Below are 20,468 nucleotides of genomic sequence, written 5' to 3'. Positions count from 1 at the left end.
TACTTTTTAAAATGAAATTATTTAATTAATCGTAAATATTATTTAGACATAAAAATTAACTGATTACAAAACCTTTTAAAAATATATATATATTTATTTCTTTTTCGTTCGGCAAAGAACTGCACAAAACACTTTTAATTTTCAATTTAAAATTCTAGAAAAAAGATTATATTATTCTGCTTTTAATATAATCAAATTCAGGGTTTTATCTTTCTGGAGAAAAAAAAACAATGGATTTTATTTCAATGAAATTAAAAAAAAAAAACTTGACTGAATTGAATTAATTACCCTTAAATTAACGAAGGGGTTATTTAATAACTTTAGGTTTGGAAGAGATAGGTATGGGGTCGATTTTTTTGAAACTTCAAAAGAAACCGACTACTGTCAAAACTTTGCGAAATAATACATGATCAATTTCATTTTAGAGATATTTCTTTTAAAAGCCTTCTTTTAAAAAAAGAAAAAAAAGTGTATTGTTCTATTAAACCTTTTACTGTTTAAATAATTTGACATTGCTCGTTTTATTTTAAGAAAATATAAGTTGAAAAAGCATTTTCATTCAGTATTAGAAGATTTGTCAGTAAAAAAAAAACAATCGCTAAAAAGATAAGCGTTTTTTTTATTTTTACTCGCAATGTAGAGCCCTGCATACTTCTTTTCAAGTTAACTCTTTTGTAGTTTTGATTACAATAGATCTGAATGAATGAACCTTGTAAGGGAGGGGCACTAAGCATTGCCCTGTTAATAATGAATTTCTTTGGTTTCTTTTTATTTCTCTCTTGCGGTTAGAAATATCAGGAATTTTTTTTCTTTTTTTCAACATCAGACTAAAAGAATCGTAATGAAGGAATCGTAAAATTAAGGTATTTTTTAACGATGCGATTCCGATTCCGATACCTCCCAAAATACACGATTCTTACGATTAACGATTCCGATTCCGATTAATCGTCCCACCACTAGTAATGACCCCCCCTGTTTTCTAAAGGTCCGTACCGTGATTGTATGAAGAATTTCGTCATGAAATTTAGGAACCAATCAGTAGAGGTGTTAATCTTAATACTGTCAAGTGTCCGAAATATTTTTGACCATTTCTTTGTCATGTTAAAAATAAGACTTTAATATGACGAGTATCGAACATTTTGAAAAAAAAATTCTTCAGACACCCAGTAGTAAGTAAATCAATCTTTTTACTATCTTTATCAATTAAAAGTATTATTTTATGTTGAGTAGGACTGCGGTAATTGATAATTTAAAAGGACCTACCCGAAAAAAAAATTGTTTCTATTTCTCGAATTTGGTCAAATGAAGTTAGTATTACTAGAAGCAGCAGCAGCTCCAGCCTGTAGAATCAGCGATAGCACAGTGTATAAACAACACGCGTTCTTTAATTTTTATTCAAGAACGAATTAAGAAAAACATGAAAATATGAGTATAAATGTTCTTATATGTTTAATGAGAGCTATTTTGTTATCAGAATAACATTAGTTTAGAACTATTCGGTTTTCAGAATGTATAATAACAATCCCAACCAATTCGGCATTATGAATCTGTTGCAATTTCTCACATTGCTCGTCAAATTTAAAAACATGGTTAAAAAAACAAAATAAACTTTTGTAGATATATAGCTTGCATGCACTTTTATTCTTTAAATTAGTTTTGAACAACGAATTAAAACAATGTTTTACTGCGAACAGCCACAAATGTTTTTTTTTTTCAAAATCAAAATAAGTATCAAAATCTCGTTTATACATAGATTCGAAAAAGTTGTCAAAAAACAAATATATAACAAATAAATTTTATCAAAGGCAAGATAAGTTACTTTTCTACCTAACTGGATAATTTTCTAGTGTTTTTATTTAATGTAACATGTTTATTCAGCTCGAAAAACGTACAGTGTTTACCGATGTATTGGAAAATTAAAAATGGCGCCCGGCCCGACTCTCTTTGACACGTTAAGTTTGAGAAAAGGAGTTAAAAAAAAAAAAAACTATACAAAATACTGTTAAAAACTCACCGAATATATGTCAGCCTATGTCACGGTAACATATATTGAGCGAGTTTCTAGCAGTATTTTGTCTACTTTTTTATTTTTAACTCTTTTCCCCAAACTTACCGTTTCAAGAGAGTCGGGCGCCATTTTAAATTTTCCAAAACATCGGTAAACACTGTTTTCAAGCTGAATAAACATGTTACATTAAATAAAAACACTAAAAAATTATCCAGTTAGCTAGAAAAGTAACTTGCTTTTGATAACATTTATTTGTTATATATTTGTTTTTTTGACAACTTTTTCGAATCTATGTGTATAGTAATACAAACCCTCAAAATCTATATCAATATTCTTGAAATTTTAAAAGCAGTTAGAAAACACATCAAACTACAATTAGGAAGCTTTTTATTTCGTTATTTTTTTTTTCTACTTATTAAGCGAAAGATATTTTTACAACCTGCTCCAGCGTAGTATAAACGGCCTATGGAATTAACACCTTCAACCTCGAAAATAGAAATCAACAAATTTTTGAACGCTCTCTTTGAAAAAAAGCTCTCTTAACTTCACCTCTAATCCAAATTATGTGTGGCAAGTCTCCTCCTAAAACACTCTTTAACCCTAACAATAACACTAAGTTCGAGTGGCAAGCCCCCCCCAACAAAATACCTCTGTAAGCCACATACAAGCATCTAAAACAAACAAACAAAAAATAGATCTTTCCTTAAAGAAAAATACACATAAAAATAAATTGGTTAACTGTCCTAAAATGCTAGAATGGCCAGGAAATGGTGAATTATTTTACATTAAATTTTTGTGAAACTAACCGCTCCCCCCTCTAATATTGTTTTTGTTAGCTTTGTCTCTGTCAAGTTTTCAGTATGTTCACACATAATTTTCCTTAGCCCTACAATTAATTCAAAGTCCGAATGGCAACCCTCCCCATATTCTCATTGCATAGAAACCCTCTTAAAACTACACATAATCATCTTAAAAAAAAAAAAGCATGCATATTTTCCCATAGAAAAAAAAAACAGTTAACTGCCCTAAAATGCTAGAATGACCTGTAATAGGAAATTCTTTTACATTCAATTCTAAAATAATTTGTTTATCTTTCATTAAAGTTTTTCATGGCATTTTATACATAATTTCCTAAAAAGGTAGAATCACATTTTGGAGGGGTGGTCAGAAGGAGTTGAGTGGGGTTAAACAGAAGGTGTTAATCTACAATAATACCAAAGAAATATTGCAATATATTCATTTTTAAATGGTCTTGTTTAGATTTAAGTTTTTTGTACATAAAGCACATTACAATTCAACTTTGAGTTCTCCAACTTCTTTTCTGTTTATGGATACATGGCATTTTTAAGGAATTGCTGCATATTTATGCACATTTACTGCAGATTATTTGGAAACCATAAACTTTGGGAGATTTTCAGTTGCATATTCTGATTCCTTGTACAAAAATACACTTATATGGTAAATTTCATTTCTTAGTCTTGTGTTTTAACAAAGATATGACATTTTTACTGAAAAAGTAGTGTAAAAAATGTGACGAAACGCATATGGTCTTAAAGAGGGAAAAATATCCAAACGTGTGAGGCACAAAAATAGCCATAACTTCCTTAATTTTAATCAGATTTTAAAAATTTAAAAAGATTCTTTCTTAGCTCATCAAGCTCTTTCTATGCATATCAATATTGAAATATTTCAAGCTATTTCAATCTTTTCATGTGTATTGCTAATTCTACCTCCTTATAAAAATATGATTGTCTGGTTAAGCCATAACTACCAACTGGTAGAGCCACCTGAGATGAACATTGAAAGGTATCCTACAAGCCTCCTACTAGGAATCCCAGCTTAGACTGCAAACATTCATTCAATAAAATAACTCCCCAGATTATTACTTGAAACTTGCCAAAGAAAATGTGGAACCATGTGATTAGATAAGACTATACAGAGTGGAGTTTGGATACAGTTAAGCCACTAAACTCTGAGGACTGAAGCTTGTGAAACTTAAAAAAATGTCACTCTTGCATAAGAAAAAAGTGGCATAAAATGAATAGAAGAAATAATTTCTTTTTGCATGCCAGAATTAATGCAATTTAGTCAGCTTGATTTGCTGCAAAAGCAATAAACACTTAAACAGATTTTTTTTAAAAATGATGCAACTCTTGCAATACTCTTTCATTAGCTTTAGAAAAATGTATGAAGATTCTCACTTAAACCATTAAATGCTCTACTTAGTAATTTTATAAGTTACTTGTGAAATGTAAAATTTTTATCCTGAAAAAAAGTTTCCGTAAACGTGTTGACGGTGCTGAAACTTTTATTGTATGTGCCTATGCAAATGGGTTGTTTCATTAACATTTCTAAAAGAAACCTTTCTAAAAGTGACAAAAAACATTTCTAAAAGAAACCTTTCTAAAAGTGACAAAAAACATTTCTAAAAGAAACCTTTCTAAAAGTGACAAAAAACATTTCTAAAAGAAACCTTTCTAAAAGTGACAAAAAACATTTCTAAAAGAAACCTTTCTAAAAGTGACAAAAAACATTTCTAAAAGAAACCTTTCTAAAAGTGACAAAAAACATTTCTAAAAGAAACCTTTCTAAAAGTGACAAAAAACATTTCTAAAAGAAACCTTTCTAAAAGTGACAAAAACATTTCTAAAAGAAACCTTTCTAAAAGTGACAAAAAACATTTCTAAAAGAAACCTTTCTAAAAGTGACAAAAAACATTTCTAAAAGAAACCTTTCTAAAAGTGACAAAAAACATTTCTAAAAGAAACCTTTCTAAAAGTGACAAAAAACATTTCTAAAAGAAACCTTTCTAAAAGTGACAAAAAACATTTCTAAAAGAAACCTTTCTAAAAGTGACAAAAAACATTTCTAAAAGAAACCTTTCTAAAAGTGACAAAAAAACATTTCTAAAAGAAACCTTTCTAAAAGTGACAAAAAACATTTCTAAAAGAAACATTTCTAAAAGTGACAAAAAACATTTCTAAAAGAAACCTTTCTAAAAGTGACAAAAAACATTTCTAAAAGAAACATTTCTAAAAGTGACAAAAAACATTTCTAAAAGAAACCTTTCTAAAAGTGACAAAAAACATTTCTAAAAGAAACCTTTCTAAAAGTGACAAAAAAACATTTCTAAAAGAAACCTTTTTAAAAGTGACAAAAAAACATTTCTAAAAGAAACCTTTTTAAAAGTGACAAAAAAACATTTCTAAAAGAAACCTTTTTAAAAGTGACAAAAAAACATTTCTAAAAGAAACATTTCTAAAAGTGACAAAAAAATTACATTTTTCTTTTTTTTTTTTTTTTCATTCGGTAGAGAGAAAAAAAGGCCTCACAAATTTGCTATTTTATTATAATGAAGAGAAATTCTGAAAATCTGGTATTTACTTTGACAAATAAATATTTCCTTTTTGCAGACGGAGTAATGGTAATGATGGTCCGAGTGGTTTTGGTTTTGAATTAACTTTCAGATTACGCCGAGAACCTGGAGAGACAAACCCACCCACTTGGCCAGCTGCTCTTATGCAATCCTTGGCTCGTTACGTTTTCCAATCAGGTGAGAAACATCTTTTTACAATTAATGTAATGTTCATTCAACAGTCATTTTCTCTTTTATTACATTTTTATTATTACACACCTAAACAGCAAAAAACAACTTGTAATTGAAAGTTTAAACTTTGAAATAAATTAATCGTGTGTTTTGATGAGCATGTTATTTTTCTAAAATAATTATTTTTACATATGATTTCATATACTTTAAAATGACATTAAAAAGTAGTAAGACTTTTTCATATGAATATGAAAAAGATAATTGTATATGACAGAACAGATACTACACTTTCTTACCAACACAAAGGTAGAGAAATCGGCATTTTCTAGTGGGGAAATAATAGCTCTGGTGGTCACCATAAACTTATCCCACTTCCTAAAGGAAATTTTTTTATAGCACGTTTACAAAAGAAAACAGATAATTTCCCAGTTTACAGATATGCAGATATCTTATTGATGTTGAGCAATATTTCAAAACAGTTGATTTTTTTTTTTAAATAAAGTAAGAATGTATGTATTTATTATAAGTATTGTTTTTAAAAGTAACATTAATAATAGCATGCAATATTTACCTTATTCTTATTATAATAGTCATCTTTCTTGATCAAATTTGATCATTTTCATATTTAAATTAAAAAGAAATTGTTTTTTTAAATAAAAACAATACATAATATATTAAGGAATATATTATAAATAGGCATCACACACCAAGCAGTTTGTGTGTGAAAATGAATAAATATAGTGAAATTCCCTTCAATTTCACATCGTAGTAACTCATTTATTTTCGGGGTTATATTGATAGAAACAAAACAAAATTTAATCTTTTCTCCTGATAAAAATACAAATTTTTCCGTTCAGTTTTTTTTTTTTTTTTTTTTCAGATTACTTCAAGTTATGTTACTATTTTCACTTACAAACGATTTGTTTTTTTGTTTTTTGACTCGATGCACGGTTACATCTCAAAGAAAAAATTTTATTAATGTAGAGAGAAGTTGATAATGAACAAAATAATAACAATTTGAACACAGTTGAAAGAGGAAATAATAAAACTGTAATTTACATGGATACAATTACTAAAAAAAAATAAAATAAAATAAAACTATGTTTCAAATTTTATTTGTTCTAAAGTGAAAATATTATTCTGCCATTTTAATTCACTTCCTTTAAAATTTAGTACTTGTACAGTTTAGTCAAGACATTAAAAAATGAAAATATCGAAAAACGTTTAAATTGTATGTATCCGTTATGGAACGAAGTTCTCCGAAAAAAAATTTCACTTAATTTCATCAAGTAGTTTTTCTTTTACAGCGAAAAAACACATTTTTATGAGAGTGCGTTGAAGGCAGCCATCTTGGATTTAAAAAAAAAAAAAATTGTTTGAATTTTAGAAATGCCAAAGGGAGATAACTCCAGTTAAAGCGCTGACACCCCCTCCCATCTCTAATACTAGCTTTTCTTCCTAAAAATCGAACATTTTGCTCGGTATCATGACAAATTGTTTTTTTCGCTGTAAAAAAAAAAAACTACTTGATGAAATTAAGTGAATTTTTTTTTCGGAGAACTTCGTTCCATAACGGATACGTGCAATATAAACTTTTTTTTCGCTATTTTCATTTTTTAATGTCTTGACTAAACTGTACAAGTACTGAAAATGTAGATTCAAATTAAAGTGGAAATAATAATGCCGTGTAATTTAAGTTATTAGAAATATAAAGTCAAAAGTGTACAGGACCATTTTTCGTATTTTTTGGATTCATCGTACTACTGTTCTCATCTTTTCACAACATTTTGGTTCATGTAACCTCCGACTTTTTTCAAGTGTATCTTGTCAAACTTGGGAATTTGGATGGAATTTCAAGCAAAGCACTTTATTTACTTCACGGAGGTAGCATGCTCTTGTTCTGTTATTAAGTAATTCGCAATTGTATTTTTCGGTTGCCCACACTCGGGATTGAACCTTCAAGAGAATATCACTTTTTTACAATTGGTTTTTCCAAGTACTCTAACTACTGCGCCACAGGTCCTTGTGAACAATTCTGGTACAAATTTTAAGAGTCTTAAATCTATTTTATTTCTAGTTGTAAATATCACTATTTACTCCGAATTATTACTATATATTAACATATATATTAATGTTTTTACTTATGACTTGTATATATTATATATTGTTTATAATTAATGGTTCCCATATTGTATTAAATTCTATACTAGTTCTACTTAGTAATTGGTTATTCCCCAGCGTATGTATTGCTTCTTTGAGTTGTCTGCATACTGTCCTGATGTCATATGGATTACATACTCGTAAAGTTTTTCAGACAAGCCCTTCATATATGGTATGCAAACTGTGGTGAGTTTCTGAGTAGTGTCCTCTTATGTATGGTCCAGATTTCTTGGAGCTGATGTCATGCTCTCTGGATAGTTGTTTCAGTGGAAGGTTTATCCTAAACTGTCCATCTCCTCTTGATATGCACTGCTGTTACTACATATTGCTTTTGCTCAGTGTTGTAGGCAATGGACGATTCCTTTTTTTACATTGTATGGAGGGTGGGAGTTGAAGTTTAGGTATTGTCCAGTGAAAGTTGGCTTTCGGTATACAGATGACATAAACCCCTAACCAGTGCAGGTTATCAGGACATCTAGGAACAATAATTTATGTTCTTATTCCATTGTGAACTGTATAGTTGGATGGATCGGGTTCACATGGTGTAGTAATGTTTAAACATCTTCCTGGTGGGACTAGAGTATATGTCATCTGCATATTGCAACCACATTGTTGGCTTTAGTGGTGTTGATCCTAATGCCATTTCCTCAAAGTATTCCATGTATGCATTGGCCAGTACCGGAGACAATGGTGATCCCATCGCCAGACCTTCTTCCTGCCGATATATATTAGATCCCATCACGAAGTATGTAGTTTCTACACAGAAGGTCAACATCTTCATTACATTGTCAATTGGGATGCAAGTGCATTCCTTCAGTGAGGCATCAGAAGTCAGCTTATCCTGTACCACTGTCAGTCTCCTCAGTGGGTACTTTCGATGAATCGAAATAATACAAATAACCAATCCTCATCTCAAAAATTGAGAAATGTCAGGACCATTTTTGTTTAAAATTTTATTCATTCTTAAAATGATTTGAAGAAATGTTTCTGTCATTTTAATTGATTTGCTTTCCTTTCCAGAAAACATTTTATGCAGTGGAGATCATGTCTCCTGGCATGCTCCACTTGATGGCAGTGAATCGAGAATTCAACACATGCTGATGACAGAAGATGCCCAACTCCAACCAATCATCACACCATTTGGCGTTGTCAGTTTCATACAAGTTAGTTTGGTTCTCATTTTCTTTTTGAAAATCGCTGGCTTGGATAAAATCAAATATGTACCATTTATTTTTCTCATTTTCTCCTTTGTATTTGTAGATAGAAAAAAAGGTTGCAATCTGTCTGGTGTTACCATGTCAGACTGTCTGAAGATATTGGCTTCTTGGGTTAAATGCACCAAATATTTATGCTGTTGTTTTTTTTGTTTTTTTCCTTTCCCTTGCGAAACTCAATCATGTTCCGCAAGGCCAAAAACAATAATTTTTCTCTACAAAACAACCACATTAAATGTGAATAAATATTTGGAGATATAAAGAATTTGAAGTATAAAGCCTTTTTTTTTTTTTTTCAAAATGACCAAATTCTGCATGAAATCACCCGAAAAGGGCTGATGTGTCACAAAACAACCAAACCAAACACCATGAATAAATATTTGAAGATATAAACGACGTGAAGCATAAAAACATTTTTTCATCAAAATTACTGTATTTAGTATTAAATAATCTGAAATGGGTTGATATGCTGTAAAACAAAACAATCTGATCAATTGTAAGAGGAAATAATTCCATTTGTTATTTGTGTAACAGCAAAAAGAAATAAAATGACTAAATTAATAGACATAATAAGTAATTTATTTTCCTCTTTCAATTGGTTTAAAAACAAATATTACTTAGAAATCAATAATGATTCGTATTTGTAAACTGATTTTTTTTTTTAAATTCTTTTTTATATAAATGCTAGCATGGATACCTGGCGTTGCCCTGGTGGACATGAAGTTCAGTTTGGACATAGCTGCTATACTAAGGATATTGAGCACTTTCATTGATAACCCCACAACAATTTCAAAAATAAAAGAAACTGATGAAAACATGAAAATGTAATCACCCCAAAAAAAGAAGTAATACGTGACAACCACTCCACCAAATATTTCGGCAGAAGGGATACAAGACAAGCTATTTTCCAGATATTGAGCACTTTTTGTTGCCCATGTGCTGGAAACCTCTACCCCATAAAAAAAATAAATAAATCAAAACAACTTTACTTTCGATCAAAATAGTAATGAGTATTTCTACGACCTAAAAAAAAAAAAAACAGAAATTACAAAAATGAGCCGCGCCGGGCAGGTGCAAACATGAAACGCGAAAGAGGGACCACAAGTGCTTATAATGTCATGAAGTTGAATATAAGCTTCTTAAACAGTTTTAATTTGATACGCATGCGTGATTTGTGAAAAATGACCCTCTCCCCTCCCAAAAAGTGGTCCAGTTGACTGCCACAGAATTAATCTTTTTTTCTAATCTTGACATATTATGCATCCGAGACATTGCTCTTTCAGATAGCACTGGTTTCAACCCAGTTGGATGCTGCTGACAAAAGTTTTTAGCAGACATACAAACACACACACACACACACACACACATACTAACACACAGACAACCTCTATATCGTTTTTGTATGCCAGCAAAAGCTTTTTTTTTGTCTGGATTCTCCAGGTGGGGTGGGATGGGGGTACTATATTTTAGAACTTTTTATATATGCCTTAGATTATAATATCTACAATTTGCGAAGGGACGTCGTCTCTAGATTTATTTTGACTAACTTTTACAAAATTCACGCTATTCTTTCCTCTCGCGTGTTTGTCCGGCTTTTTCATATAAAATCGAAACTAAAGCGAAGGCAGCTTCCCGGCCTTTGTGCCGGGATGTCCAGAAAGCAATTAGCTTTGATCAATATGGGGGAAACCCCTCATATCAGACAATTGCTATTCATTTGGACACTCCCTTTTTATGGGGAGTTAGTTTTCTCCAACATCGTGGGGGAAACAAATAAATGAAACGGTGGAGAGCTGAACTGGCCTTCAGCCAAGCTTCAGTTCTGCACCTGCTAGCAAGCCATCTTTTTGATTGACATCACTAAATTTCAACGCTTTTCATTTCCTATGGCTTTGTAGCGTAGCGGTAAATTGTTACGTTTTCTTTCACGTTCTTTTCTGTCTTCAGGTTCGTCACGGGTTCGAGCCTCCCTCCCTACTAACGCTTTTCTTTTTGTTTTATACGTTCAAATATCCGGGTAACACCGGGTACCCCCGCTCGTTCCTTTGTATAATAGAAGACTAGTGTGGATACCCGGCATTGCCCGGGTGGACATGAAGTTTGGTTTCGACACAGCTGCTATGCTAAGGATATAGAGCACTTTCATCGATACCCCCATATCAATTTAATAAAGAAAGAACGGAATTGCCCAAAACAAAAGTAGGTGGCAACTTCTTCACCAGATATTTCGGCAGAAGGGATACGAAGATAAGTACTTTTTGTTGTCCGTGCGCTGGAACCCTTCTCCCCTAAAAACAAAAATGTAAATGAATCAAAATAACAGCGGGTGCCTGTAAAATTAGTCACGGTAGGCAGGCTCGAACCTGAAATGCAAAAGAGGAAGGGAGAAAAGTTACTGGCAAATGCTTTTGCCCATCAAACCACGACAATTTATGATTCTGCAAAATGATGTTTTTACTCATAGTTTCAGTTTGATATGCATGTGTGACTTGTGAAAACAACAACACAAAAAGTTACCCCCCCCCCCCTTCCAAAAAGAAAATGATCCAGTTGATCACCACAGAATTAATCTTTTTTTCTAATTTTCACATATGCGTCCGAGAGATTGCTCTTTCAGATGGTTCCGGTTTCAAGCTGGTCTGATGCGCCTGACAAAAGTTTTTAGCAGACATCCGAACACACAAACAAACTGACGTTTATAATTTATATAATAGAAGAAGATAGATGTTGAGTCTTTTCTTAGAAAATTTTGTTTTTAATTTTTACAATATATGTTTTTTCTTATTCTCTTCTCAGATTGTGGGAGTCTGCAGTGAAGAATTAAAGGCTGCTCAACATTGGAATGGCCCTGGAGTTATTGAATTGCTGCGCTCTGTCTCAGTGTAAGTGTTATGTGGGAGTATGATAAAAAATATTGAGATTGATCACCGGCTCCAATTTTCTCATCAAATTATTTTTTAAATGAGCATTATGACAGAGTTGTTAGGTTAGTAATTGTAGAATAGTTGAAATAGCAGGGTCAGTAGAAGGCCACGGAAAACATGAGAGAAAGTGATAAAAATGAATTTGACAGAGGGATAAAAAAAAAAAAAACATTTGGCCAAGAATAGGTTAGTTTCAAAGCCAATTTCTAAAAGCTGTCCAACACATGCCAGCCATACCATGTAAAGCAGTCATTAAACTCAGGTATATTAGCTCTCCACTTATTTTTAAATCCAGAAAAAAAATTTCCACTTAAATCTCTAGCACCTCTTATTAATGTAAGTTCTCAGTTTTTTGATGAAAATCCATTTTTTAATAAGAAAAATGCAATTGCCCTCTTATGACAGTTCTCTCTGAAAATTGAAAATGTTAATTTTGCCATGAAAGCTAAGATTTCAAACAATTCATGATGGGGTCAGAGAAGTTAGATGATTTTTGTTTAGTTAAAGAATAACTTCCTACCTCTTTACTCCTAAACTCACAGGGATTTTATCCTTCGACCTCAAAATTAACAAAGATTAAACCATTTTTGTAATGACGTTTTCCCTGTCGATTGTAGACAATTGCTATTCATTTGATCACCACAGAATTAATCTTCACATATTGATCACGTCTCCAATTTTCTCATCAAATTATTTTTTAAATGAGCATTATGAGAGAGTTGCTAGGTTTTTTTTCATTGTTTTGACCCTTGAGTGTGTATCCGTTGATATCTTATATGCTTTTATATAGAGTGATGTGGTTCTCAATTGATTAACTGTGTCAGATATATACTCGAGAGTCAAAACAATGATAAGAATATTCTAACATATGGGTGTCCTCTGCAGTTTTAGGAGGTCCACCTTCCCAGGCTTTGCATTCTCTCTGAGAAAGAGTTAATTTATTGCTAATTGCCTGAAACACCACTACCAGGGAATGCCGACGAGTGCCAAAGCATCTTTTGCAGAGTCTGAGTGCTCCTCTTGGACACTGACTTTTTCAATCTTACTTTCCGACCCTAGTGTCACGTTCCTCGCATTGGAAAAGAAATAAATACTTCACACTTGGCGTTTTTCTCTTAATGTTGACTTTCTTAGTTGAAACTGATTGGAGTTGTTTAGGGAAAAAGTTCTTTTGTGCTGCCCTTTCTCTGCATGCAAATGATGCGAGGCCATGCCCCTCCTCCCAGGTTAAGATATTCATTTTGATTTTATTTTATTTTTTGTTATTGGTTAATCTATTGCCTGTAAACTGAATATGATGATAATTTTAAGTTAAATATTTTGAAAAAAGGTTTTTGATTAAAATTTAATTATGTTTAAGTAATTTATAATTAGTTATAATAGCATATTCTTTTCACTGTTTTGACCCTCGAGTGTGTATCTGTTGATATCTTATATGCTTTTATATCAACTGATGTGATTCTCAGTTGATAAACTGTGTCAGATATATACTTGAGTCACAACAATGATAAGAATATTCTGTTGTCACAGCCCTATTTATAAGGCATTAAATTTTATTTTCATTTATCAAAGGAATTTATAATTAGTTATAAGACATTCATTTTTTTTTATCTATCAAAGAAATTTTGAATATGAATACATTTTATATAACTAGTGTCATGTGAAAGGGGAATAAAAATGAACAAAATAAATGATTGAATTATTTTACTCGAATAAATTAAAGGCACTTTTGTTTCAGTGAAATAATTTTAAAAAATTATTTAGTCTTTAATCAAAATATAAGAATTGCCCCACAAAACATTAGCAAAATAGTTCTTATTAAGATTAAATTGGCAAGACATATACATCATAGTAGTTTTGCTTTAAGATATTTAAAGTCTCAGATATGTTCAATATCAATGAAAAAAAATGCTATACTTTAAATAACAATATGAGTCACTTAGAAGATTTCATATCAATTTGACAATGTAAAAATGAGCCAAATTTTATCTATGTCTTCCATATTGCATGAAGTATTCCCAAACTTATACCATGGAGATGATAACTCAAAAACTATTTATCTAATCAGGCTGAAATTGTTTGCAGTGGTTACTATTATCAAAGAGTATCAGATTTATATGTCAAATTTAGAAAGTTCAGAAGTTGAAATTTTGTCGAAATAAGATGTGACTACAATGAACCAAAGTTATTACCAAAGATGTGACTCATCTTTTCCTTAGCCTTGACTTTTTATCTAGATATTCCAAAATTATGCAGTTCTAACCGATATGTTGACCAACTTTGGTGATGATTGGTCAAGCAATATAGGTACAAGTTTGTATACAAATGAACATAGTGACAAACAACAAACAAACTTGATCAAAAACATAACCTCCATGGCCAACCAGGCCAAGGTTTTAGCTTGGCCTAGCTAATAATAATGGAACAATCTAATTATAAAGAATAATAATTAAAAAAAAAAAAAAGATCTGGTCAAAGAATTAAAATAATATAAAAACATTTACTGATATCCATTTTAAGAAGCAGCTCCAAATATGTTCAGCCAGAGTGTCATCTCTTTGTAGTTGGAAATGCAGTTTATTGAAAATTTCCTATATGGAGACAATTCTAGTATATTGTTTAGACCAATTTTAACTGCATAAAAAGAGATTCCAGAATTTTCTTTTAGTAAAAACAGTAGTCTTATGTCATGAATAAAACTTTCATACCTACACTCTGAGGAAATGAAAGAGCCAACTTAGCAGCCAAATCAGCTCTAAACCTGAACCCATATACTGACTTTAAATTATATATATATATAACAGCCCATATACTGACTTTAAACATAAAATCAACCAACTATTTTATGCAAAATGGCAACAACACTGGAATAACAATACAACTATATCAAATCAAAATCATTCTGGGAAAATGGAGACCAACTCCTAGAAAATCAAGAAAAGAAACAATACAAGAAGCAATCCTAAACACTAATAATATGAAAGACATCTTTGAAAACACCTGCTTGGATAATATTCTCTCCTTTTTGAGAGCAACCAGACTTTTCTTAAAAATATTAAAAAAAAAAAAATAAACAAAATTTCCAACTAATGTATATAATCCAAGACACAAGGAACAAATGTGTCTATAAAAAAAAGAAGAATCTTCCTGGTGGCGGGCCCTGTCAGTGGGGCATTAGAATATGCCGACTGCCCCCCTGCAGAGGGTAAAAGTCCCTCAATTGGGGTCTTGGATATGACCTTAAACTATATCCAGTAGTGAGGCCCCAGCTTGTGGGCTTTGGGGAGTGTGGAGCCACCCTTTAATTACCATTGCTCCCAGGTCCACTCTGACCCGGAGTGGTAGTACCTGTTAGGGTCCCAACTATGGGTTAAATAGAAACCGACGTGAAAACAATAAATATATTCTATTAAAAAATTTTTTCTTCAAAATCTTTGAATTTGGCATTAAATAACCCGAAAAGGGTTGATATGCCGTAAAACAAAAACAACCAACCAACCAACCAATCCTGGCGGCGAGCAATAAAAAACAAAAAAAAATAATAAGTAAATAATAAATGATTAAAATAAATAAAAATGAAAAAAATTTTCATATGCTGGTTAGATATTCCAATAAAACAAACAAACATACACTCAAAGAATTTGTGAATATCTTTTAACTTTTTTTGTTCTAGTTTTATTATTTCCATTTTCCATTATGTTTTCCAGAGCTGGAGGTGCCTGGTTGAATACAGACATGAGAAGAGGGGAGAGCATCTTTGAATTGGATCCAACATTACAAGTAGGTACAGGTTAAGAAAATTACTATAGTAAAAGATTTAAGACTAAAATAAGCAAAGAAATTAACAATAGAAAAAAAAAAATGAAATTAAGAAAAAAACAATAGATAACAATTCTAGATAAATTCAAATAATCCAGTTGAAAAAAATAGCTTACCAAAATAAAATATGAATTAACTACTTTAAAATAGAAATCCAATCCTATGCAGCCCCTCTCAAAATATGTAGAAATATGTGATGTGAAAACCACAAGGCAAAAAACTACGAGTTTCCATACACTGTTGACCCTATGTTTGCAAATTTAGATATACATAAGCTCCATTGTGGATATTGAGCATTCTATAACTATAGCAATTAATACAACTGTATTTATTAATCTCCTATATAATTAAATAATGTTGAAAATGTCCCTTGAAGCTTCAGTCATTAAAAAAAAATCAGTTTGTTTATTTAATTTTTAAAAATTCCTTTTTAGTATTTTTTATAGTTGAATCATTTTTTTTTTAATAGATTCCTCCAAGCAATGCTGGGGCATTGATACTGCTAGTGTTATGTATATATAATTTTTCTTTAACTTACTAATGCAGCAGTAAAATAAGGATGATTTATTTTTTTAATATTATAAATTATTACCTTGATAAATTTTCATTTGTGTTATATTATGCAGATGATAGTCTCTAGTTCTTATCTGTTTGCGTATTTACTTCTTTTATTTAACAGTTTGTTTAATGGTTTTGTTTAACTCTAGTCTCTAAGTTTGTCCTAACAGTCGTACTCATCTAGTCTCTGAGTGTGGGTGCATGTGTATCAGAATATATAGCAACATATACATAATGACATACCTGTCTTCTGCTGGCCTCTGAAAGAGTCGCCAAACATCTTGGGAAGCCAGTTCTGTTGTAACAAAGCTGCATGCAAAATGGACGCAAAGACGCTGTATGCTTTTATATATTCTTTATTCACTCTCAGGCATTTCGTCACGGCAGAACTGGAGTGAATGACGATCTTTGGCTGGTGGTTTCTCTGCATCCATTTGGAATCTGTCGCCCCCTTTTGGGGAGACATTGTTCAACCCATCTTATCTCTTCGGTGTCTAGAACTCAACTCATTAAAATTAACTCAGTTTATGCAAACTGGAACCCCTGACACGTCAGATCTGGTCCCTGTTTACATACTTTCCAGTGCAACATGATTGGTCACCCAGTTTTATATTTCTCACATTACCCTTTTACCCTTTCTGCACCTGCATGCTCGCTCAAACTTGTTTCCCATGATTCAATCAATTCAATTTATTGTTTACTCCGCTATATAGATAGACAATTAGATAGATAGATAGATAGATAAACCAATAACTGAATAAATGCTTTATACCTAACATTGCCTGGCGATTACCTAACATTTGTAACCATGTGTTTCATTTTTAGATACATAGTTTTCATAGCAAGAATATTTGAAAGTGTTCCATCTCATAATAAAGGGCCTTTCCAAAACATTTCTAATTAATTTTAGTAAACATTTTCAATAATGCATTATATTATGAAAAATCGCCCTTTCTTCCAATACTGGTGCTACTGTTTATATTGATAAACATCCTTCACTTTTGAGGAAAGTGTAACCTTACACCCTTTTCTAATTCATTCCCCCCCCCTTCCCCCCAAAATAAAATTCTACTTTTTTAAGCAATTACATGTAAACAGTCTGAAAAAGTTAGTGATAAACAGAAATAAAACAAAAACATTTAGACTTTAGCATATAAATTTAATCTAAAATAATCACGTACATTCAGACCACGAGACAAAAATTGTCACCCACGTCCAGACTAGATAATGTTTTTTAGCGCAATCTTTAAACAGGAGATTCTCATTTTTATTTTTAATAGAATTAGTACAAAGTGCAAAACTCCAATAATATCTTACTTTTAATGTTTATTATGGGATAATTTTTCTTTACAGTGAAACCAACAGCAAAACCATGGAACTCTAAGGTCTGTTATGTAAATGTTTTTATTGCTTTTTTTTTTTTTTTTTTTTTTCCAGGAACGAGTAGATAGTGGTATTGAGCAAGAAGGTTCAAATTTAAGTGGTGTGAGTGGCAGATGTTGTTGGGATGAATTGCCTCAAAATGGCTGTAATTTGAATGAAGAAAATAAAGAAAATCAATTGAGAGACGACCGACGCTGTAGCCTTGAACGACCTCATATCTCAGACTTGGGTAAGAAAAAAGTCGCTAATGCTGATATTGCTTTTGTTTGTTTGTTTGTTTGTTTGTTTCTTTATTCTCTCTTCCTCCTCCCCTTTGCTGTAACATATTACCTTGCCATCTTTTAGGTTAACTGTAAAAGGTTGTAATTGAAAAGGTTTTATTAAAAGATCAGTTGGAGTCTCATATGCGAAAGCAGATAGCTGATTAGTTGATTTAGTTACTGACCAACAATATGGATTTAGACAAGCCCGTTCCACAGCAGACATCCTAACTGTAATCTCTGAACGTATATACCATTCACTGGACAAAGCGGGGGAGGGCAGAGCGGTAACTCTAGATATATCTAAGGCTTTTGACAGGGTATGGCATGAGGGTCTCCTCAGGAAAATTAGATCATACGGTATCTCTGGTAGAATACTTAACATAATTAAATCTTTCTTAGATAAGAGAAAAATCCAGGTTGTCCTCGACGGTCGTACATCTAAACAATATGATATAAATGCGGGAGTGCCCCAAGGTTCTATCCTTGGATCTCTATTGTTCCTGATATTCATAAATGACCTCCCCGACAAAATTGCCTCTGAGATGGGTATATATGCTGATGACACTACACTCTATGACAGGCACGACAGGAAGACGAATGAACACATTTCTAAAGAAATGGCAGAAACACTAGAGGAAAACCTCCAATCTGTAGTGGAATGGGGACAAAAATGGTTGGTCACGTTCAATGCTGTCAAGACTAAACTAGTTTCATTCAATAAACCCTCTCTACCACCTATAGCAATGGCCAACAATTCTTTATCTGAGAGTACATCTTTCAAACTGCTTGGCCTAACGTTCACAGGAAACATGAGTTGGAGCAATTACATTGAAGGCATTGCCAGGGCCGCTGCAAGAAAGGTGGGCTCTCTCTACCGTGCTAGACAACTACTAACACCCGAAAGTATCCTGTACCTCTATAAGGCCACCATTTGCCCATGTATGGAGTATTGCTGTCACATTTGGTGCTACTAGTCTCTCGCTCCTTGACAAGGCTCAAAAGAGTCGCAAACCTGATAGGCCCTGAACTGGCATCTAAGCTTCAGCCTCTGTCCCATCGATGAAATGTTGCATCCCTCTGCCTTTTCTACAAGTATTTTAGTGGTGAATGCTCTGACGAACTGCAATCACTTGTGCCCCCATGACGTGAGCACCCTCGACAAACCCGACAGGCTGCTAAATCCCACCCCCACACTGTAGAGATCCCTAAATGTAAAATATCTTTCTACTCCAATAGTTTCTTCCCCAGAAGCGCTAGATTTTGGAATTCCATTCCAGGTCCCTGCTTCCCCAACAGTACTGACGTGCAGAAGTTCAAGTGTAACGTGAACCGACATCTTGCTGCCCAAATCCCTACATAGTACCCCAGTAGTTGTTGCCCCTGATAGTAGCCCCCTACACCAAAGTGGCAATTTGCCTTGTTTGGGGTGAAAATGTAATAAAAAAAAAAATTTTTTTAAATGTGCCTAGATAGATATTTGAAATGATATATTAGACATTTCAAACTAAAATTTTATTTCTTTTACATTTAAAAAGTTTTAATATGGGCGTGCTGATATTTACAAAATATAAACAATGATACAAAATTTATTTTGGTAACACTATTAGCCTACTAAATTATTATCATTCAAATTCGTTGGAAATTGAAAAATTTGTTGTCTCGAGTACTAATCATCAGAATGTAAATTTCATAGCTTATAACTAAAAATGCAGACTTCGAACAAGTAAAAAAAATCTTACGGATATAATGTCATCTAGTAGTAAATAAAAATTAATCATAATAGGAATAACAGTTATTAGATCAAGTGAATCTAAACATTGGGAAAAATCCAATGAAACCCCAATTTTGACTGTTTGTATAATATTCAACAGCTAACACATTAAATCTTTTTAATGATTCATAGTACAGTAGCAATTAAGCTACATTTTCTTTTAATAATAAGTCAAAAATTTTGTAAACGCAAATGTTGCCCTTGTAAGAACAGAGGGAAACAGAATTTGATCATAGGGCAACAATTCGCAAAATCTTTTCAACTTAGATATTTTTTTGTGAAAGACAACTTAAATCTTATATTTAAATCCACCATATTGATGAATGGTCTCTTTTCTTTAAGATGGGACTGTTTTTATATGCATGGAAACACATTAAGTTGAAAATATCAACATTAAAAATTGATTCACTTATCACTGAAAATAATAACTTAACCCATTATGACCTGAATTATGATGTAGATCATTAAAAAATATTTATTGTTAATTTTAGTTTAAAGGGTAATGATACTATGATACTATGATTGTTCTCAAACTGGAAAAATTATGAAGTACAATAGTTAAATTAACACTGAGCATTATTGCATTTAATAAACTTACCTCGATTATTAAGTGCTTGAAAAAACTAACAAAATCCTCCACTCTGAGGCAGATAACATACTGAATGTAAGCAATGAGCAGTTACAATCTGGAGGTATCTGGCATCTACCCAGACACTGAACTAATATGTACAAGGTGTGTTTGGATCAATTCCCACTTTATTTATGCCGTTATATTAATTTATTTACAACTGAATGAATTGGTTCAACCAGGTTATAAAGGG

The 20,468-nt window shown here is 32.0% G+C and overlaps 1 protein-coding gene across 1 annotated transcript in view; it reads left to right on the top strand.

Annotated features, from left to right (window-relative positions):
- LOC145283692 (suppressor of fused homolog) overlaps positions 1–20,468 on the top strand; it is a 48,162-nt gene that overhangs the window by 10,653 nt on the left and 17,041 nt on the right. The window contains exons 3-7 of the mRNA XM_080132718.1: positions 5,422–5,561; positions 8,736–8,878; positions 11,726–11,811; positions 15,561–15,633; positions 17,668–17,842. Coding sequence (XP_079988844.1) covers positions 5,422–5,561; positions 8,736–8,878; positions 11,726–11,811; positions 15,561–15,633; positions 17,668–17,842 — 617 coding nt within the window. The remainder of the gene's footprint in view (positions 1–5,421; positions 5,562–8,735; positions 8,879–11,725; positions 11,812–15,560; positions 15,634–17,667; positions 17,843–20,468) is intronic.

The sequence above is a fragment of the Euprymna scolopes genome, chromosome 8, assembly GCF_053919585.1.
Source record: "Euprymna scolopes isolate OS-2025 chromosome 8, ASM5391958v1, whole genome shotgun sequence".
In the NCBI taxonomy this organism is placed as follows: domain Eukaryota; kingdom Metazoa; phylum Mollusca; class Cephalopoda; order Sepiida; family Sepiolidae; genus Euprymna; species Euprymna scolopes.
Note: the sequence above shows the minus strand (reverse complement) of the source record. Positions and strands in the feature narration are given on the sequence as shown.